At 37.7% G+C, this 23,068-nt stretch overlaps 2 protein-coding genes across 10 annotated transcripts in view; one reads left to right on the top strand and one right to left on the bottom strand.

Moving 5' to 3' along the window:
- Window positions 1-4,917, bottom strand: part of LOC116230818 (putative cation-transporting ATPase 13A4) — a 33,224-nt gene extending 28,307 nt beyond the window's left edge. The window contains exon 1 of one of the 2 annotated variants that reach the window (XM_090147382.1): window positions 4,849-4,917. In XM_090147382.1, the coding sequence (XP_090003508.1) occupies window positions 4,849-4,917 (69 nt within the window). The other variant, XM_090147381.1, reaches the window with a different exon arrangement.
- Window positions 4,918-7,556: 2,639 nt separating this feature from the next.
- OPA1 (OPA1 mitochondrial dynamin like GTPase) overlaps window positions 7,557-23,068 on the top strand; it is a 50,355-nt gene continuing 34,843 nt past the window's right edge. For 4 of the 8 annotated variants that reach the window (XM_031596227.2, XM_031596226.2, XM_031596228.2 and 1 more), the window contains exons 1-7: window positions 7,557-7,738; window positions 9,896-10,214; window positions 10,895-10,991; window positions 12,007-12,114; window positions 13,282-13,335; window positions 13,955-14,022; window positions 19,215-19,325. In XM_031596227.2, the coding sequence (XP_031452087.1) occupies window positions 7,710-7,738; window positions 9,896-10,214; window positions 10,895-10,991; window positions 12,007-12,114; window positions 13,282-13,335; window positions 13,955-14,022; window positions 19,215-19,325 (786 nt within the window). In that variant the 5' untranslated portion in view covers window positions 7,557-7,709. Of the gene's footprint in view, window positions 7,739-9,895; window positions 10,215-10,529; window positions 10,579-10,894; window positions 10,992-12,006; window positions 12,115-13,281; window positions 13,336-13,954; window positions 14,023-19,214; window positions 19,326-23,068 lie in introns of those variants that run through there. The other 4 variants (XM_031596230.2, XM_031596232.2, XM_031596234.2 and 1 more) reach the window with 4 other exon arrangements.

Raw genomic sequence — 23,068 nt, 5'->3', positions numbered from 1 at the left:
AAAGTAAGAATGATTTGAAATGATATCAAAATATAAAGGTCCTAACATTTAGGCCTTGAGACAGGAAGCCAAGCTTGCTTGCTCAGCTTTTCTTAAGATCTCTGGGTGAAACCTGCTGGAGCTGCATTGTAAAACTTGGCACTGTGTTTGTAGGGCTGTTACCACCTTCCACAACAGCTTCAGTGTGGGGATTTGGGTCCTTGCCAATATGCTACTGTCCTAACATCCCAAAATAATAATAACTGTTATTAGGAACAGCTAATGAACACTTGCACAATGCTTTACATGTTCAGAGGGCAAAAGGAAGCTACTCTCTGTAGCTATATGAGTAGGTATCATTATTCCTTTTTAAAGCTGGGGAAATTGTTACAATGAGGCAAGGTGACCTGCCCAAAACTTCAAAGGGATGACTGTCAGCATTATAGTTTAAGAACTGCCTGGTCATGGTACCATGGCCAAATTCTCTCTCTGTGGTGCTATCAGAGGTTGGTTAAAGGTGAAACAAAGTGTACAACGTGACTTTACAGAGCAGACCGAGTCCTGATCTAAGAGAAAGATAGAATAGCCGCAATTACATCAGATGACCAAGGGAATTTGCTAACGTAAGGGTTAAGATTCCTCAATCTCCTTCTTCTTAGTATATCTGCAGCAATTGTGCAATCTGCTTCTCAAGATCAGATATCCGCAGCTACAGATATTGCAAGATCTATTCACAAGGGGAGAAGAAAAGATAATGTAATTGGAAGGATGAGTAATACATAATTCCTGGTTCTGTGCTGGTGCCTTTGCTTATTATGCGAAACGCAGGCCCTACCCAGTGCTTCCGCTCACTGCAACAACCTGCCTGCACTCTGTCATTCCCCGGAAGATGGACTCCATTCACCTAGGTGGTCTCCATAGGGCTTATAAACAGAAGAAAATGGCAACTGTGGAAAAAAGTATGACAGGCTACACAAGAAATTGGCTTGCATTGTGCAGGACCTGTTTATACCACCTTGAGATGCACATGCTCAGCATTTTCAGAGGTTTCTATAGCCTCTGAGCAGCATATAAGGCACTGCTGCAGACAAAAGGAAGTTCATGCAGGCCAGCAGATAGGCAACACTGTTTTAAGGTGGTTGGTGTAGCTGTCGTGCTATTAGTATTCCCTAATTGCTCCAATAGACAGGCTTTCCATGCACTTCTGTCTTGTTGTATTCTCAACAAACAGGTTACAAAATTAGCGTCAACACTAGCATACAGAATAGTACAATACAATGATGCAAACTCACAGTTTGCAACAATTAGTTACTAGCAAGATGCGGATGCCTGTCTCTAGACATCACAGCCTGTCAGCAAGTAAAGAAACTCCCAAGTAGATAGAGATGCCTAAGGGAAGAACTGTTAAAAGAGCGTGCCTTCAGATTTCCTGCAGTAAATAGCTGGACCTGAAATAACTAGAATAATCTTTCCAAATTGGGATGGGCCTGTATATCAGGGTGGGGAAGAATGAGATTGCTGCCATGTGCATCTTGCTTCTGTGAGTGATTCATTCCTTTAATTTCCAGCTTTTGTGCCTTACACCCAAAGTCTGAGAGGTCAATAAAGCTGTAGGTAGTACAATTAAAAAGGGTGAGGGTGGGCACCTAGTGTGTGATTGGCAGCCATTTGGGCTCATCTTCTGCTGGCAGTGTTCTTCTCTTCAGAAATGCCGAATGATTCCCCAAGCCTTACATGTCAAATTAACCAAGAGGTCCACCCACCAAAGCAATGTGTTTGGAGGGATAATGGTGTCCTCTTTCACAATGGCAAAGTTGGGGTGAGTCATGTGGCAAAATGCATCTGTTCATATTTTTTGTATTTTTGAAATGAGGCTTCCTAGTTTATGCAAATCAACATCCAAAAGGGCTTAAATAAAAATACACTGCAAACAATTAATCCCTGTATACTGCAGGGCATTCACAGAACGGCAAGCAAACAGAAACAGTGAGCAAACAGAGCAAACAGAATCCACAGAGCTAAGGCAGATTCTGTCTTTCTCCACCTAGAAAAACGGGCATCTATATATCAAAATCTTGAGTTCTACCTACACCTGCGTATTTTCAAGCCTTTGTTTTCCCCTCAAACAAAACAAAACAAAACAGTTTAACTCTCTAGATCTCAAGATATTTTTCAAAATCAAGAAAGCATCAGTATTTCCCATCTTGAAAACTAGGACACAGGAAGAGAAGGAAAATAGCTGGGGGAAAAAATGGCCTTGCTCTCAGGTCATCCAGTACTGTTAAATCTTGCTGATTCTGACAAGGGAAGTGCCTGACATAGATACTTTTAAGCTGTTTTGACACAGTGCACACTCTGCCCTAAGAACACTAGTGTTGGTTCAGGTTGGTTTGTTTCTTGATGAACATGACATTTCTGAATGTAGGTGTTCAGGAGCTCTACAAGAAGTGGCCTGGGAAAGAATAAACAACAGATGTTAATTGCTGTTTCATATCTGGGTGAGCAGCTGAAAACTAAAGCCAAAGTAAAGCAAGGTTTGGAAGTGTCTGGAGCACGTTACCTGGGCCACATCTTTCTGATGTAAAACTGAACAGGGAAACAAACCAAGCTCCAAACCTTACTTGTCCCAAAGCTCTCCTTTCAGCGCTCTGCTTCCTGTTAGATTCAGCTGTTTTTCTGACTGTGCTTTCTGCAGGAAGAACTTAAGTAATGAATGATGGATTCATAAGAATATTTAGTAGATAAATAATTCCTTGCTTAAAAAGAAACAGAATAAATAAAACCACTTCTAATTTATCAAGTAAGTCAATAAGGATTTGTTCTTCAGAAGAATTCTCAAAATATCCCCTTCTCAAAAAAGAAAAAAAAAAGGTGAATATTTGATCCAACACTGGTAATCACAATGTGTATGAAAAAGTGGGAATAGGCACATATATCATGAAAGTTTCTCAGCAAGTTTATCTAGCCACGTGAATGTCTTAGAGTTATTAGTGTTTGGAAAGCCTTCAAGCTTATTCAGGATTTGCTAGGTCAATACTGCAAAGATCTCCCAAGAAAATCTATGTCTGCTACGATATACAATGCTTCCTGAGCTGACAAATATCCTGGTGTTGATGTTACCAGTAAGAGAATACCTGTCAGCTTGCTTTTGTGTTGGTAAGGAAGAAAATAACTTCTTTTGGTTTGTATTTCACTGCACAAGGAAGTAGTACTAATGTAGACATGCTCACCTGAAATATGCAGATTTGCACCTTCCGTATTCCATGGGCAGGTTGTTATGGCTTGATATATAACATGCAGTCAAATAACCTGGGTTCTTAACAGCACAAAACTTACAGGTGGTAGAAACCAAAGCTAAGACTAGCTATCTGTAATACTCCAAAGGGTTTCTTGTTATTTTGTAGAACATAGCACTGCCTACAAAAGAGGCTGTACGGAGAACTCATCTCATTTCTGTGCCATAATTTTTAATTAATTGTAGTGTATTGTAAAACTGTTTCCTTGCCTGTTGACAATGCCTTTCTCTTGGAATTCCTAACAGTCAGAAGAGTAACAAATAGAGAAGGGTTCCAACTTGTGAGTGAGGGGTCTAGGGAGGGACAATGAATTACTGGACTATCAGACCTGCTCAGTTGGCAGGAAACATGATTATTCAATGAAAAGCTCTTAGCTGCATTTACAATCATACAAAGCCAGTTCTCAAGGTCTTATTACTCTAATATTCAGCAGGTCTGTTACTTACGGTTAAAAGAAAAATTCCCTGTAACTGCAGAGTCATCTGCTCAGTAGAAATTAAATGCAAAAACGAAACAAGTTCAAGCACCCTTTTCCTTGGCGAAAACATGGCTTGTAATTACTAAAGAGAAAGGAATCTGAAGAGTGGCTGAAATATCATAATTCTGGCAACCCAGCCACCAGGTACCCTATTACTAATAACTTGTTGCTGTAGCAACAGATAATAGGATTAGACTTGAAAGACTGGTAAAGATTCACAATGAATTTAATATCTGAATCTCATTCTTAGCAATTGGAACTTCTTTCATTAGAGGTTTGTTCCCATTCCCTCTGAAGCCAGGAGCAACATTCAATGTTGTTCTATTAGAAACACACTCAACAACATTCTCCTCCGTAGAAAAACCATAGTTCTGTAATTAGAAATCCAGTTTAATACATGTTCCCAGGCTAAAATAGTGTTGCTAATTCAACAGACTGCTTTAGCTAACAATTTATACAAACAGAAGTGTTTCAGGGTTTTTTTTGTTTGTTTGTTTGTTTGTTTAGTTCTAGAGAAGATCAAGATTCCCATCTCATCCAGATGGATCTCACCATAGAGATTCAGCTGTTAAATGGTTAGAAACACTACTCTAGGCCAACCCTCAGGCTGGGACAAGGCCAGCACTGGCTAGTTTCATAATACTACATCAGTATTCTGTCAACTTCTTCTAAGATTCTGTGAAGTTATCTTCTGCTGGAGGTAAAAATCAGTTACATCTAGTGGACATGTCCAACTTATTCTCTCAGTTAAATATATATATATATATATATATATATATATATACGCATATATATCTCTCTATAACTGTATGTTTCTGCTATGGAGATACCACCATTCATAATTAAATTACAGACTGTATCATTTTATTGCAGAACACATGTCATCTGCTGCTTTGAGTTGAGAAAGACCTAGACAAAGGTAAAACAACTCACCATTTCATTCTCCTCTCCCTGGTTAAGCAGTGCATGATGGCTCTTAGCAGGATTTTCCCCCATGAAATGACCTTCTGGAGACTTTCTACAGCACCCTCAGGACAAGTCTTCAGTGCTGTGTGGCTTGAATGTCCACATTGAGGAAGTGTTCTAAGTACACACCTTCTTTCTAACTCTGCTTTTGTTTGAAGAATGGAGCTCCTCCCTCTCTGTGGGGTAAACAGGTAACATTCATCCCTCCTCCTTTCATTCTGTTGTTGGGGTTTTGAGATTGAGGGGATACCTTGAAATAAAACTCACTCGAAGACACTGGGAGAAAGAAAAAAATAGATCTGATAAGCATTTGTCAGAGCAGGAATCCTAATCATAGCTCTGATAGTGCTGCTAGCATGCATATTTCAGGGGTGGGCAAGAGGTGAATATGTTTCCTCAAGAGATTATAGAATTACTGCGGACTAGGGAGCGTGTCCAAATGAGAAGGACAACAGGCCTTGTTGTTATTATACTCTTAGCAACCAGCCCGTCCAGCTGTGATTCCTTCATATTCCTTGGAGAAAATTCAAGTTCTGGCTCTAGTTTGTGCAGGTGGATTTATGTACTATGTGTAAGGATCCAGCCATGTAGGGTCTGTGATCAATATTTTTGTTAATTATTAAAAATATTGTCACAGAACATCTTCTGACCTTACCATGTAACTTTGGGGAAAGTAATTATAGTTATTTATTCACACTTCAGCAAAACTAGAGCTCCTCACTGATGTCAGAGAGCTGGATGCAAAAGTCTCTGACCTCTTATACAGGGTCAAAATGAAGCTGGCAAAATAATAATAAAAATTAAAAGAAACAAAAACAGCAATCAGGGTTTTATCACTTCCTTTTTTCACTTCTCTGGGCTGAATTGTTTATTATTCCTGTGATTCATTCTCATTGTCTTTACTGTTTCCTTGTCCTTTGCTATTTTTTAAGAAGTTATACATCAAACATTGTAGGAATGAGGTCAGGAGAGGCAAACCTGTTCTTCCAGAAAATACGTTAAGGAAACTAAATTATTATTTCTAGAATGACTGAAACAGACCAGGACGTGCCAAGTTTGTTCCTGCTCATCTGCACTTCAATTCCACGTGGCAAGCACTTGTATAAGCCACAAACATCTCAAGCACCATGAATGGCCATTGCCTGTTTCATGCAATGGGCAGGATAGGAAGACTCAGAAAAACTGAAAAGTCAGAAATGGTTGGAAGAGAAAAGAGGAAATGAAGGCGGTAGGCCAACCAACACAAGAAAAATTGCCCATTTCAGTTTGTTCTTCTGAGACTCGGCAACAAAAACTCCAGTCATTACCTAAGAGTCAAGATTTCCCACTAAAAATTAGAAAGAATACAATATAGTCCATTTATGATAAACGTATTTATAAAGTTCAGCACTATTTAAAATCTAAAACAGACAGGAAACAACTGCAAAGGCATCTTTTCCAAAGCAGACTGATGGATTTGGGAAATGACTCATTATTTTGGGAGGTAACAGCAGTGGAAAACAGGAGTGCCACAAACAATTTTTCTGCCTGATCAGCTTTTGGTGCTTCATCAAATGTCAGCTTTGCTCCTTATGGTGCATGAAGGAGAGAATGATGTAGCATGTGTCACTGGACAGCCCTTCCATGGAGAAGAAAGTATCAAACAGATCACACCAAACCCGGAACTCCAGGGAAGAATCACAACTCACCCAATCTATTCATTGCTTATAGCCTGAGTCCAGCTTCTGTTGACATTTTCTACTCCTATATAACTCCTATATAACTCCTATATATACTGGGAGATTTGTACCTTCATGACTGAAAATAAAGGAGGCGTAGATTAAAGAGTTAAAAAAATCATAATTTCCATAGATTGGCAACCTGGCATAGCATTTCAGAAAAGTCTGTTAAACCAGAAAGAATGAAGATGGTGGAATTTGTCCATTTTCTTAAGGAGGACTTTTATCTGAAGAAAATGCAACTTCACACCCTGAGGCAGAACTTTCAGTTAAATTATGCCCTCTACTGTTCAAACTAAGCATTACAGACCTGTTTATGCACGTAAACTGTTACTTGTATTGGCTTCTACCAACAGTGTCACCATTCCTCTTATTAATTTGAAATTTGCTTTAAAAACAGATAAAAACCACATCTCCAGGGACAATGACTCCATCACCTCCCTGGGCAGCCGGTCCCAATGCATTACCCTTCTTTCTGAGAAAGAGATTTTTCCTAATATCCAACCTGAAAGTGTTCTTTAAACATCGTCTACTCCAACCTCCCCTGCGATTAACTGCAGCCTGACCTATAACACACCCCAAGCTTCTCTTTGTGTCCTGCAATGGTCAGGGTGCCCGGAGACAGCACAGAGAAGAAAGTGAAAGGAGCTGGGAGACACGGTGTGCAAGGAAGATGGACTTCGTGTTGTGCAACCTGAGGGAGGCTCTGAGAAGTCATGACAAGCACTGGCACTACCAGACTCCAGCGCCTGAGGTCTGTACACAGCGGCTTGGCGCACGCCAAGAATTGCATGAAACGACCGTCTGTGGGCAGAGAAACAGCCCTGCTGATCCCTCTTGGTTCCTCTTCCACTTCCAGGCATCCTGCCTGCGACCCAACAGCGGGCAGAAGCGCACCGACACGCCTCCCGCTTTTCAGCACCCGAGGCAGCGCTGCCACCTGCTCCGTGCCCTTCTCCGGCATCACAGCCGTTTGAGCCCCTCCGGGAACGGGAGGGTCCCCACCGCTTCAGCAGCACAGCCCCAGGTGCCGCATGCCTCGGCCGGGCAGGAACTGCCACGAGCGCCTCGCAGCCGGCGCAGCCGGAACCTTTGGGAGGGGCGGAGTTTCCAGCCGGACCTCACAGCGCGGACCGGGGACCCGGAAGCGGAGCGGTCCGGCAGCCCGGCGGCGGCGGCGGCTCCCCCTGCCCTTGGCCGCGGCTGCGACGGAGGAGCTCCTGTGCGGCCTTTCTTCCTTCTCCTCCTCCCCGGCACCTCCCGGCCTTTAGGATGTGGCGAACGAGGGCGGCGGCGGCTTGGTGAGCGGGCAGGGGGCAGGCCGGGGGCCGCAGCTGAGGGTTGGGTCCGGCCCCAAGCGGAGGGGTGCTGGCTTCCGAGCGCAGTGCTCTGGTATGGTAGCGGCAGGCCTTTTTCCTCGTCCTTTCCAGTATATCTCTGAGTTGTGCAACACCAGCATAGCCCAGTTGCCGGCCTATAGTCAGACGGGTTCTGTGGTACAGCCGTGTGTGTTCGTGTTTGGTTTGCAGTTGTTAACGCAGCTTTCCAGAGGTCACAGAACGGCTGTGGTGCTTTGGTACCGTTTCAGTGTAACTGCGCCTCTCAGGGAAGATCTTGTGGGTTTTCGGGGGGGTCAGGTTTGATCAGTCATTTTCAACAGTGGGAAGAGAAAGCAAAGCAGTAAATGGAACCTCAACTGTAATACTTGAGTTGTTGTTTTTACTGTCAGCTTCTATATACACACACTGAAAGCTTAAGCTGTGAGAGAGCACTCAGCAGGCACTCGTTGAAGCTGTTGCCTTATGGTTTATGATAGAACTGGTTTGGTCAATGCAGAATGAGCAATAGAAAAGGCAGTGTGTTTTAAAGGGATGATCGCAGAGGGAAGTTATGTACCACGAAAAACGTTTTCAACCTTCTGAAGGCTGTTTGTGGGAGAGGTTGCTGTAATGTGCACTACTGCTTGGTCTCTGCTGAAAAATGTCAGTATCTGTGTAATGACATTGATAGCACAAGAAAGAAAATAACGGTGCTGTTGTTGGCTTGCTTCATCGCAGCTTACCACACCCTGATTAACATTTGTCTTCAAAAGCAGTCACCATCAGCAAAGCTGTTTTTTGAGAGCTGAAAATGTCATTGATTTTTAACTTTCCTTCTGAAGGCTCGATTTCTCTGTTAAAAGTGTTTTTGTAGCCAAGTCTTCCACTTGTTTGGAGGTTAAGAGTGTGCCTGTGAGAGACAGTGCCATCTCCAGTACACAGCACACATCAGAGGAAAGATTATATTTACTATAGAGTTTATTTTCAATTTCTGTAATTCACTTACATATTCTCTCTAGGATCCCTGAATATGAAATTGTTAAGGATTGTGGGATGAATAATTTATCTTCTCAGTGGTGTAAAACACTTTATTCTTTGTAATTTGCCCCCTTCGTAAGTAAATGCATTGGAGAACATGGAGAACCCTGAAAAAAGCATCAAGGAACAAGTATTAACTTCAAGAATTGTAACTTCACTCAAATTTTGCATCCAGCAAATGATTCAATATTAACTGTTCTGTTAGGATGGTGAAAATAAAAAGATATAAAAGAAGTTACTTTTTCTAGAGCTGTTGTCATTTCCCTAAACCAGGAAAGATACCTCAAAATGTTGAAGCGTGCACTTAGTATAAGTTAAGGTTCCAACTTGTGTGTATTTTAGTACAGGCAAGATTGATAAGTGTCTGTGTTTGAACTGTGCTTTTCATTCACACTGAAAGTCTTCATTGTAAATAAATCTGCATTACGTTATTGAAGTCTTCAATAAGCACAGTGCAGACAAGTCCAGAAGTAATCTCTATGCATGACCTGAGAGAAAACAGTAATGCTGTAATCCTAGAACTATTGTGAATTAGTGGTAAGGAAACTGAAAGATTTCTTCAGATAAATCCTTCAGCTCCACAGGAGGTCAGCTTTGCCAAGAAAAAGGAAAATGCATTTTGAAGGAGATTTTTTTGTTTGCCTGTTGTTTTTTGAAGTTTGAAAACCCTCTTCAAAATACAGTCAGACTTAAGTCTGACTTTTAGAGAACATTACAAGATAGGCCAAACTATAAAGCTTTCATTTTTGTAGCAAGTTGATGGTAGTTTTCTGTGGACTCAGAGACGTGTTCCCCAAACTGAAATGTTTTTTCCCCTAATCTTCTGTGGATTTTAAATCCACTTAGTAACAGGACTTATAAATGGTATTTAAGGTGTTTATTGTTTGTTTTTCAGTAATCACTGGAAATGCTGTACCAATGAATACTGTTTATAGCTTTTATTTTCCTGGTAGCACAGCAGCGATAGCTGGACATTCAGAACATTGCTCTAATTTATCTGCAACCAGCTAAAATGTAACATGAATTGCTTCTAAAGAGGTTATTGGGTTAATGGTATGTTGAGGATATCTGTTACTTAAAGTCTTTCTTTCTTTCTTTTAGTGTCATCTGCAGGAGTCTAGCAAATAGCAACTATGGAATAAAAAGAAAATCACCACTTCAAAACTTGCACCTGGTTTCCCGAAGCATACATCATCCCTACCATCCAAGTTTGAAATTTCAAAGACGTCCATTAAGGATATCCCTTCAACAGTTCTCTTCTCTTAATCGTCTTCCCCTACGCAAAACAAAACTCTTAAATGTAAAATATGGATACCAGTCCTACAGGAACTTTTGGCTAGCTAGACTAGCGTCAAGGCTTCTCAAAATTCGCTATCTTATATTGGGGTCTGCTGTCGGTGGTGGTTACACAGCTAAGAAGGTATTTATCTTATGTGTTATTTTGTGTGTTTATCTTATCTTTTATACATATTTATTTTTTGCTATTATTCGTTTCATAACAATAGTTCTTGGTATATCTACAGAAATATAGCCTATCATGTTTTGATTAACTAATGAAAGTAAAGATGAGTGTAGCAGAAATGCTGAGTCATGACCTGAAGCACTGATTGAGCACCTGGTGGGAAGGCAGGGCCAACCCAGGGAGCTCAGGTGCACACAATGCACCTGAGTGACTGGAAGGGTGGAGCCAGGATGCAACCCTTTTCCCAGACCTCATTTAAGGGTTGACAGTGGAGGCAAGGGGATGTCTCTAGAGATTCTTGCTTCCTTGAGGCCTTCTGAAGGTAAGCAGTTTCTTTCCTTAATTTCTGTGCCCACGGCTGTTGTGTTTGAGCAAATTCTCACTTGCTGCAGCCTAGGATCTTGCTGCTCTGCTGTCATTATTGCACTAGCCACCATGTTACAGTGAGTCAAAATGGAAAACAAATTTTTAAGAGGGTTAGAATATATTTTCAAAGACCTGAACAGCATTATACGTATCTAAAAGATGGTGGGTTAGTATGTTTTCTGCATAGATGCTACTTTTCAGTTGATTACTCATGTGCTTCTCTACATGAGTTTTTTCTTCTATTTCTACTGTTTGTTTTCTTTATGTCCTAGACATATGACCAGTGGAAGGACATGATGCCTGATCTTGATGAATATAAGTGGATTATTCCTGACTTCATCTGGGAGCTTGATGAGCATATTGACTTAGGTATCACAAAAGCAGAAATGTTTCTCTGTATCTGAACACAACTTGAACACGAGCATGGCTCGTAGTGCCTGTCTCCAGTGCAGTGGTAGCTTTATAGCTGTAATTTGGGTGTGTTTGTATTGTTACAGAGTTTTAGGTACGTCTTACGAAGTTACTTGCATCAGTGTGTTTTTTAGAAGTTACGTATCATCTAGCATCGGTATTCCATAATTCGTTCCTTAGCTTGAGAATGTTCTTGGTCATTTAATGTGATCATATATTCATGTTATTCAAATCAACCTCTCAGACCAAGAGGACTTAAATAGGTTTTGGCTGTGTTATGCATAAGGTTCTTTATTTGAATGGCTAGCAAGTAAAAACAAAAATATAAATACACAATTAAAAGATATGTATAATTACATGTCTGATCGAATGTGTGTAAGCTTGTAGAAATATCTGCAAAACTGTTTTGAAGATGCAGAGTTAAGAAAATGAAAAATATGGATTTTATTTTCCTGAACTTTGTGGTTAGAGTAGTTTTCTTGTATATTCTGAGACTGAAATGTAAAGAACACACTGAGTTACTTCTTGTGTATGTTGAGTAGTTGGGTAGTGTTCTTTGTTTTACAAAAAAAACGTTGAGGAAGATTTTCACTACATGTACAGACGTTGTGTAGATAATGTTAAACTCTGGGATTGAATAAGGGGGGACTAATGTTTTCTTGTTCAGATTCTTAAAAACATCATCTCCTGAGTATGTGAGGTAATGTGTGAAACTCGGTGAAATGCAGGAATAAGTTTTACATAATTTTTGAGTACTTTAGGCAACCAGGTTCAAAGTCTAAAGAAGCAGGTGTTTTTGCAGCTCTGATGAAGTTTCCCAATACCAGTGGGGGAGGTGCATGTGGAAATAAGCTTTTTTTTCTTCTTAAGAAGTTACTGGAAAAGTTACTAGGTTTTACAGCCTAAGCTGTTCTTTTTCATAGAAACAGTAGGAAAGAAAAACTGTTCACTAGTTCTTGTACTGTTTTCATAGAAAAACTTATCAAAGCCCTTCCTGATGCCGATGACCTTGCTAAACTTCTGCCTGACTTCGAGAAGATTGGAGAGAGCTTCACCTCACTGAAAGGAATTTTTTCTCCTGGTGAGAATAATTTTTCAGCTTAGTTTTAATTTTGAAAACATAAGGTATTACAAGATGAGGTCTCATCCTTTCGTGCTAAAAGGAAGTGGATCCTCAAAATGCATACTTATTTTCTCATCTGAAAGTGTGACTGTACAGGTAAGTGCAATGCATTTTTAAAGGCACAAACCAAAATGTGAAACTGAATAGAAAAGTAGAATCCTTGTGCACCTGTAAACAAACAGATTGACACCTGATATTTTCAGTAAGTTGTGGAAGCTGGATGTGTCTAGCTGGAATTTGCAGAAGCTGTGAGTGGCCCTGGTCAGTAACAGTTTTATAGCTGTTGCAGGAAGATGGAGTTGGATATTGAAAGTATGTGCTTAATGTTGCAAGCATGTGAAGTAGGGGATTTGTAACCAAGGAATGATTTTGGGTTGACGAATACTTTCTGTCTGGACACAGCTTTAGAAGGACTTGTTGGGAGATTCAGTTTAGGTAGAGATTGTGTTTGAATGGAATAAGTAGGAGTTTTAAATCCTTCACAAAACATAGGGGGACTGTTTGTTGATTCCTCATGTTCAGATGCTACTAGGCTTTTTCCCATTTTTAGGACATTTAAATAGCTCACTTCTGAATAATGAACTTCTGTTTAAAATAAAGAAAATGATCCATCATTATCTGACTTGATCTTTAGCACAGTTGAGAGCTCAATCCAGTGATTCTTGTAACAGAAGAAAAGATTCTTTCTGGTGTGTACCTTCATAATTACCAAACCAGATAAATTCATATTTATGAAAGATCTTATCTATGAGGTGTTATAGTCTCCACTTCAAGTGTGTTTGAAAATATTTGCCTATCAGTCTACCTCAGAACTGTGTTTTCATTTTCTTAAAGTACTGTTAATGGTAGAAATGGTTGATTCATCTCATTACAAACTCAGCAGGACCAAGGTCAACAGACTGACAAGTAGGTGACAATCTCCTATGTGCTTTGGCTGTTTAAAAATGTGTTTTATTGACTATAGTATCACCTATTATAGTGGAATTTGCTAGCATACTCACATGGGCATAGTTACCATTTACGGTTTTGTTGTCCTCCAAATGAGACAAAGATCCCTCATCTTCAGTTTGCATTTTGCTTTGTATATATAATTTTTATTTCCCCTCTTCTGCTGATTTTTCACAGGTTACAATTTGGTTAGTGAAGTCATAGGAGCTTCTGATCTACTTCTGTTGTTAGGTGTGTAAAAGCCCTTTTTACTGCCCTTAACCTGCCTCCTTAAAGCCAGCTCTTAAAACACCACTGTACCAAGAGGAGAATATCGATGCAAACACAGCTATTCACTGTGTTTCATTTTGCATTACAAATACCTTCCAAATATATTCCAGATAGATCCACCCTTGAGAGAACAAGTTGTTTGTGTTTCTCTGACATAGTTCTTAGCTGATGTGTTTTATTTCAGGCATATCCCAAGAAGTTTGCTTTGCAAATGCGTGTCGTTACTGTAGGGAAGAATGCATACTCTTTTTTTTGTTATGGTACACCAATGAAATCTGTATTATTCTCAGAAATATGCAATTAAAAAAAAAAAAAAGTTTCAGAATACTTGTCTAGCTGAATCTGCCTGTTCCCTTTTGATAATAACTGATTTCACTCAGCTGTATTTGATAAAGTTTCAGATGAATTCTAAACTGAGTTTCTCTTTCAGTTTATAGTAAATCTTCTTGGGTTAATAATAAGATCACTGATTTACTAATATATAGGGGTTGAAACTTTTATTTTACATTGGATAGGTGTAGACTGAATACATATCAGTGTGTTTTGCTTATTGTAACGAGTTACTCTAATTGTGTTCTAGGTACTCCAGGAGAAACAGCATTCAGAGCTACAGACCAGGGTTATGACAGTGACAAACAGTACAAAAAGGTAATTATTCTTCAGCAAAAATAGAAAAAAGAGGTCTTGACAGCAGGTAGTTTTCAAGTTCTTTGATAGCTGGTGTATATATTCTTATGAATCAGCTTGATAAAGGACAAGTATGAGTTCTTGCCATTAATATATGAACAATATAGTGCTAAACAGACTTTACATTTTGGTGTAAGGAAAATTCAAGGCAGCCATAAAACTGCTTAGGAATGACATTCTTCAGAAACTTGGCTTGTAATAAGAAAGTCATTTAAGTATTTTTGTGTGCACTTGGATATTTTTTGGATTCATTCTCAGCATTTGAACTGATACTGTACTGGTAATGTTTTTTAGGTTTCTAGTGTTATTTGCAAGCTTTTCTGCTTGCAGCCTCATTTCCATTGTCCTGTTCACAGTTGTGATTCCTTGTTTAAGGATCTCTGCCTCAGTAAAGAACTGCTTTAAGCAGTCTGTCTTTTGAGTTTATTTAGAAAGTCAGATTTCATTATGATTTCCTTTATATAAAAAAAAAAAAGAGAGAGAGAAACTAATTACTGTATAACTTTAAAGTTTTAGTATTTTTCCTTGAAGTTACAAAGGTGAAATTTAATCTTTTAATGAACAGTAGATGTTATCTTTCAGTGGTGATGTTGTTCATTCTTCTAAAGGCTTTTCATTTTTCCTGTGTATGCTGTTTTTGTAAGGGGGGAAAAAAAAAAAGGAATGAAAAAAATAAATTTGGGGGAATTTGTAATTTTTCCAACTGAGTATTTACTGTTTACTGAACTTTAAATGTGGCTTTATGTAAAAGGCATTTCTGTATATGCAGGCATGTATACATTCTATGTTAATTCTGCATGGCAATATATAGTGAAACCTGTACAAAGATCACTTGTTATATTTTTTTCCCCTTTGGAATGGTGACAGAATTATACATAAGAACTGACTTTAGATCTTTGTCTCCACCCTGTCAGTAAACTGTCCCTGTATATTTTTTTCTTTGGAGTGATGGCTTAGCACAGGTTTCACTATTTAAAACTTTAAAAAACAAAACCAAGCACCTCTTTACTATTGATTTGTGAATAAATGGTCATCTTAATTTATTGTCTTTTGTAAGTAAATTAACTGGATTAATGATTGCTAGTACTATCAGTAATACTTACTATACATACAAGGTCACTGCATTTTAACATTAGCAACAAACAATATCAGATCATGTTAAACCAGTATGATTTCTACAATTTTGTGTGGGGTAATAATTCTCATTATTCCAGTTACATCCAACAAGTTGCTCTCAGAAGCCGTTGCTTTGCTAATTAATATGATAATTTTCAGTCGTAATATTTCAAAAAAGACATGTAAAAACAGCTAAGGTAGCATAGTCATTCATTTTATTGGCAAGTAAAATCGTTTTCTAGACAATAGGTAAGATGACCCTTTTTTTCATACAGTGCTTTCTGTTGTCAATTGATCCTGGTTTAAGAATTGCGATTGTGTTGATGTACGAAATTCTATAGCATGGTATTATTTGTTGGCAGATGAGCTGTATCTGATTGTTACATTTGGCAAATACCTTGGGAATCCTCATGTGAAGAATGTTCTCTGCAATTGTTACTGGGCATTGTCCTCAGGGCTATGAAAACTTCCTGTAGAATGATTGAGAAATAAATTAGTTTACAAGATGATTCTGTGAGAGGAAGAGCTGGGAAAATTGTCCAAAATAGGGAATCAGGCTGTTTATTTTCTTCCAAGGAATGGGATGGATTTTGTAATCTTTAATGTGATACAAAAGGTATCTTTTGAAAAGAAGACAAAATTGGAATTATTGAAGTTCAGATTCCATTTATTTAAATTACCTAAAGCTGTTTCTACATGGATTAAATAGGAAATGTTGCTTTTAGAGGAAGAAGTTAGTTATAAAAGCTCTAGTGTAGTGAAATGTGTTGTGTGTTTTGTATTGTGGGAATGGTTCAAGCTCTTGTTGCTTTCTTAGACAAATACTGCAACATAATTTTCTAACTTCAAAAACAAACAAACAAACCCAAAAACCCACCATTGCCTTCTTAGGGAGTTTCAGCTTCCTATGAAGGCAAGCAAACTCCAAAGCTTACCCAAGCTTATAGGGAAAACTTATAGTTGCTTATATCTGTCATAAATTGAGCGTGAAAGGTTTGACTCAGGTATTGGTTTGGGGCCTAAAAGCTAGGTAAATAAATAATTCAGTGTGTATTAATCCAAAGCAGCCACACAATCATTTCTCTGCCTTTAGTACCACGGTGAAATCTCATGCCTTAAGAACCTGATTCACTGTGAAGGATTTGGCAGTGAGCAATCTGCTGTGGTCAGCTTTACTAAGTGCAAGCAACAAGACAACAATTCTACATGAAAAAATGACTTAGAAATAGGAATACCACTTGACTTGGATATCAGTTCCACCCTTCATGTGGCAGTTCTTTCAAAATAATGCTGTACTGCCAATTTGTCCCAGTTCTGTTTTATAATTGGTTTAGTTTCACTTGTATCTTTCAGAAAAATTGTAACCTAACTTCTCAAATGCTGCTTCTGTAAATTTTCATTTTGTATGAATCATCAACAACTTAACACATCCTGAAGGATCAACTCTCCACTGATTGTTTCTCTGGAATTTGAGTGGCTGGTGTCTGACTGAGCATAAAAGTAAAGAAAATTACAGTCTTTGTCATTCATATTAGCTTCCATCCTATGTTAGTAGTCAGCACCTAGGAAACAAAAGGTGTTTGGTGAGTGGTAGCTGAATAGTCCAAAGCAGTTCAGAAGCTCCATGCATTGGGAGAAATCAAAACCAAATGCTGATACATCCAAAAAAAAAAAAAGCTGATTAAGTTGAATCAATAGCTCTAAAAAACTAGTAAAGAATAGCTGTCTACATGTCATGTACTGATAGTAATATTACTGCAGAGAAATTTGCAGACATCAGGCAGTGCTGTTTCCCTTGTGTCAGTACCTTCCTGTGACATACACTTTGTGCATAGGAAAACTGGTGCCCCCGTGTTTGTAAATTGTTTTGTATGCATTTCCAAGGCTGTTTTCAGGTAATTTCTGTATAGCTGACAGGTTGTCTCTTGCAGTCAGGCTTTTAAAATCTTTTCATAACTTCTTTTGGTTGTATTGGTTTTTTTACCTTGTAAATTATGCAACAAGGTCTGCGTAATTTTCCCTTCTATATTTATTGCACAGTTGTGTTCTCAATGTATGTAAAGGAGTTTCACGTTATAAATACACTGGATAAAATGGCATCATTCACTTAAATTCTCAGAAATTAATCTCTTTACGTTCCTCACCATTTGCACTCCTTTACCTACTTCAGCACTTCATTATTTTACTGCTGGGGATTTATTGTCAGTTTTTCTCCTATGGTTTCACTGACATTGATAGGCAATAGCAGAAGGAGCCAAGGCACATCAAGTACCAGGGTTTGGGCTATCTCTGAAAACAGGACACAAATTGCTTTAGCCATGAGTTACTTTTGAGTTAAGATAGTCATGCTCAACTGAACTACTGCATATTAACTCTTAATGTCAAATAATGCGCTGTGGGTTTTTTCAAGTATGTGCAGCGATACTATAACATCTGTCTTACTTTATTGTATGCTCAGATTCTCATGATGACTGCGCAGTTTGTGCCACTCAATTTGTGAACTTTCCTTTCAGTTGTTTCTTTTATATTTGATAGTGATTGTAAGCTAATTGTAAATTTAAACCCCATTAATTGAAAAAGTTGAGAAAGGCTTTTCATATTTTACTGCAGTCACGCAAACCAGATGTCCTAGAAAGCAATTTCATATCTAATAGTGACTTCAAGCATTTTCTGTTGCTGTCCTTGTTTAAATGCTAAAGGACCTTCATAACATGTTTTGTTCAGTGTTCTTCTTGTATTTTCTTGATCTGCAGTGTAATTTGTAGAGGAATGGTTCAGATTGTACTGAAAATTTCCTTCTTTGTATGGTGCTAAAATATTACTATGTAGCTATGTGGATATCTCCTTGATACTTAGTGAAAGTGAAATGGAATGGCTTGCTTTTGTTTGCTGGCACAGTTCTGACATGTTTGCTACTCTGATCATAGAGAGATTTATTAAATCTCTCTGTAGTTCAATAAAATACAAATGTGAGTATTTTTTTTCTGTTCTTGAAATGTTATACAAATCAGTGTTTAATCAATGTTTACATTTGGTCATTTGATCGTGTCTCTTCTTTTATCCATTTTCTCCTGTGTTATTTATCCCTGTGTACATGCCTGTGTGTGTATCCTGTGCACCTAATGTATAAATTGGTGGTAGATGTCTTGATTTCTTTACACCAAAGTTTTATTCCAAGATCTGTTCCAGCTATTTTTATTTGAATATTTTATTATTATTTGTAACTGCATTACCTGAAATAATTTGTCCCAAAGATCACATAGCATTTTTGAACCAGTGGACTTTTTGAAAGACAACTTAAAAGAATTTTTATTGTGGAGAGAGAAGAGGAGAAATCTAAACTTCGTGGAAATGCTGAACAAGTAAAGAAATAAACATTAGGTTGTGAGGATTTTGATCAGGAAAGATTACAATAACATTATCATAAACTGCGGTGTTGTGGAAGTGAGGACATTTCTTTATGCTCTAGAAACTATTTTGCTTGTCTTGAAGGCTAAGTAGCAGGAGAAGGCATCTTTCTGTACAGCCTCTGCATTTCTGAGAGCAAGAATGAAATGAGAACTCTTGCATTTCTGGCAGGAGTTGAACCAGTTTAACTTTTGTGCACCACTTTCTGTAGAGTTACCAAAACTCTGTTTGAATATTTGCAGTTAAGTTGTGACAAATTGTTGATACTTGTTTGGTATAAACAACTGAAATGAAACCCTGAGCTATTTGACAACGCCTTAAGGTGTTCAATTTTGGTTCAACTTTATTTTTATGAGGTTTAGGTACTTATTTAATATTGAATCCAATTATAAAATCTAGCTAAATGTTTATAATGTTGTTTTACCAGGACTTGCAAAATGCCTGGTTCTGCTGGCTGTATCCAGTCCCAGCTAGCTAACAAGAGATCTTGCTAATGAAATTTCACTTTTGTTTGAACTGACCCATTCTTGTACCTGTTTTTCATCTGTCTTTGTCATGCCCTTTGGTTTAACTTCGTTCTCCTTACACCCCCAATTTTTCCTTTCCTTTTTATTATAAACTCATGGCAGGGCCTGCTTGGTGAACTCATTCTGTTACAACAACAAATCCAGCAGCATGAAGAGGAGGCACGCAGAGCCGCTGGCCAATACAACCCGGGCTCGTACCAGCAGAAGCGAAAGGTGATGGCTTGAGGGACAAATATTCCGTATTCACACTAATTGAATACTTCAGCCTCCTGTACTTGAACTAAAAGAAAATCTAACACTTAAATCATGGGTCAAAGTAATTGTTACAGCCTACTTCAGTACAGGTGTATAATCCTGTTTCAGTTTAACCGAGTTGATTTTAAGTATTTAAAGCAGAACAAATGGTTTGTGTCACTTTGAAATTCTGTGTGCTGTGCCTCTATCAAATCTGTTACTTGGAGTTCATATATTAAGAAGTGCAAATAAGGAAAGAATGTGAATGAATGACAGTGCTTGCTCTGCTGCTGCTTGTTTACTGTGGCTTTGTCTTACGGAAGTTCAGCTGTTTGCAGGTGCTCTCTGGCAACAGTGTATTCCCAATTTACCAGTTAGAAAGTAGCAGCAGCTTTTTAGAAACAAATTTGCACAGGCAGTCAGTACACCTGTTTAGAAACTGTGTTTGTCCAAGCTATTCCTTTGACTGTTGACCCTCTTAAAGCACACTTTGCGTTGATACACTGTGGTTGTTGAACAGGTCCTTGTGGCTTTACTTACTTCACTTATGATCTCAGCAGTTTAGAGGTATTTCCATAGCTTCAGTTGGTCATGACTTTTAGTCCTTTAATGAAGACAGTTAAAAAGCTACTATAGTTTCAGAGAACAAATTGATTAAAGTAACTATTTTGTTTTCTTGTAGTTATGCATATTTTTATAATTTAGATTTGCAATCCCTGATCACTCTAAACTGTCAATCTTACTTTAATAATTGAAGAAAAAGATTATATGATTTTTTTCCTATACTTCCTTTTTCAAATTTATGAAACTAATAGTTTCTCTGGATTTAAAATAACATCTTTTTTGTTTTCATCCTTGCATTGATTCCCTTTTGGATATGTATTCATTAAAAGAGGAGAGATGTCTTCTGGGGCCTAAATATTCTCTGATTGTTCCCTTTTCAGTAAAAGTAATTCCTTCAGTGTCTGTCAGATTGTGTACACTTTGTTGAGACAACTGAGTATGCAATAGTAGCTTGAAGTTTATCATGAGGTATATGAAGATGTAGAAGTTACAGGGAAAGCAGGACGGTATTTGGTATATGTAACATGTATCAGCATGTAAAGGATGTTGGGGGAAAAATCTTTTTTTTTTTTTGTTACAAGAAGAAAATTAAAAAATGTGATAAACCATTTTCCTTCACACCTTGCTGTGAAGATATAATTTCCAGTGATTCCAAACATTGATGCAAATTCTCCTTTGGAAGAAGAAATTGTTACTGCCACTGAAATTAGTTACTAAATGCCATTTTTGCAGGGCATAAAGTAACATTTATTTTTTTTAACTTAATTGGCTTTGCTTGCCTGCCCACTGGAGAAAATGATTGTTTCTATTCTCTGAAGTTCTGTCACTTGATTTACTTACATGCTTTCCATTTTCATTTAATTATTCAGTGCTAAGATGTCTTCAACTGTGAGATAATTAGTACTGTTACTCAACTTACAATCATGGTGGGGAATAAAAGCAAAAATGTAATGGATTTTTGCCGATTTTTTTTTTTTTTTTTTTTTTGGGTCAATCTTTTGATAAATATGTAGCAGTTATTGATTTCTTTAGCTGCAATGTGCATGGCTGTTTTGTATATATATTATGTCCAAGTCTTGATGTTTTCATTTCTATTACTGGAAATCATTGTGGTTCTTCTGTAGGTGATAATTTTAGAATTGTTTATAGTCTGTTTATAGTTGTACTCTATAGTTTATACACAAAACCAATTAACTGTGTTGAATTTTCAGAGGCGCATACTTGTTTCATACAATATGGGATGAAGGTTGCTGGAATGCAGCTGCTGTGCAAAACGAGTGACTCATTAAAAGAATAAGATAGGAGCTTCTGCTAACCTTAGTAAATAAGTATCTGCATCTTGCATGCAAGAATCCCTGATTAACATGATGGTACAGTTTTTTTTATTTCACTATAAATATGGTAGCATTGTGGAAAGGAGGAAGCATGTCAAGATCCAGATCTTACTGAACTGGATTAGACAAATATTGGTGTGTGTGCTTATTGGAGAGGTAATTTGAACAGTTACTTTTTCATCTTTCTTCTAAAATTGAATAGAAATCCTAGATTAACTGTTAGTAATTAAGAATGTTATGGTAGTTTTTACTTTCTTTGCAAATTACAAAGCAGTTAGGAATATATAGAACTGTATGTTGAAAATACTATATGTATTAATTGTAGCCAAATATTCAAAGCACACCTGGACAAAATGCTAAAGCATATACAGCATTATAGAGCTTTTCATTACTTTTCATGTTATCTAATTGTCCTTGATATAATTATCTAGTGCTAGATAATTCTTTGCTTCAGATCTTGCAGCGTGTAGCTGACTGCAATGTTTTTGTTTGCTGCATTTAACAAAAGGTGTTGTATGTAAAAGTGCTCATGAGATTAGCAGTAGGTGTGCACATCAAAGATGCAGCAAGGCTCCAGAAGCACTTTTAGAAAGATCTTGCTTAAGAATGGGAAGGTGTTAGCTGCTTTGAAAATCTACACAACATGGAACCACTTTGTTTACCTTCTCTTTCCCTTATTTTCTTGCTTTTTCTGGCTCCCCTCACCATTCTTTGTCCTTCTGTTTTATTTTCCCCTTATGTCTCTGAGGTGTTTGAAGTGTAGGTATATGTACATATACTGTGCTATTGGTGCAGGAAATGATTTCTCTATGTGCTAAAGTTCTCTTTCTGATGCACTTGCTATCATTTAACTAATTAGCAGAGAAGAGGAAAAGTTAATTTGCTGTACTTCCCTTTGCTGCTTGTGAATAAGGAAAAAAATTGGATGTAGATGGAAATGTCAGCATGAATTGCTTCCTATAAAGTGCATACATGATCCTGTATATTACAGGCTTAGTGCTCTAATTATATCAGCCTGTATGGATAACTGTGATTTGCTGTTTAATCTGTAACAACTAAAGTGAAATTATAGTAACTAAATTGATTTGTCTGCTAAAATGACAGATGTCCTCTGCGTGTTCGATAATTGCTCTTTCTGATGTGAAGCTAACTTGAGTTGTAAATGTTACAAGCTTTAAATCTTAAGCTTTTGCCTATATCATTCCTTAAATAACTGTATTGATCTTTTTTTCCTAAATTTAATATTTCATCTGTCAACCATTAGGTTTCATGTTTCTTGTAACAATTTCCATCCTATGAATTTGTATTGCATTCATAGATTTGTTTTTGTGCTATTACAAATTGATTCTTTTGAACAGCTGTTTGACATCTTGATGAATCTGCTTGAAAAGTATTTGATTAAAAATGTCTTTTATGACTTGAACTGCAAAATGTTTTATTATAACATTCTAATTTTTCTATTATACTGTAATTCAAATAATTCCAAAATAACCTTTCAAGACTATCCTGACTAACTACAATTTATGAAGTTGAGCACGATGGTTTAAGATAATAATTCTGAACAAAAAATATGAAATAAAAATCCTCTTCAGGCTTCAGAAATAGTAAATCCTCACCTGGAGGTTATTTGTGTGGCAGAGAGATGTTTTAGTAATTGTATATTATTGAGTTCCTGCTAATTCAGGAAATGAACATAGAAGATCATGAGAATTTGACTACAAAAGTCTATTGAGGCCAATGGCTAGAGAACTCTTAGCACCATACTTAGTTTTGCTTTTCCCAGAGCCCACTTTCCTAGTACTTAGTCTTGAAAGGTTAGTTTGG

Source organism: Phasianus colchicus, chromosome 10 (genome assembly GCF_987193195.1).
Source record: "Phasianus colchicus chromosome 10, bPhaCol1.hap1.1, whole genome shotgun sequence".
In the NCBI taxonomy this organism is placed as follows: Eukaryota; Metazoa; Chordata; class Aves; order Galliformes; family Phasianidae; genus Phasianus; species Phasianus colchicus.
Note: the sequence above shows the minus strand (reverse complement) of the source record. Positions and strands in the feature narration are given on the sequence as shown.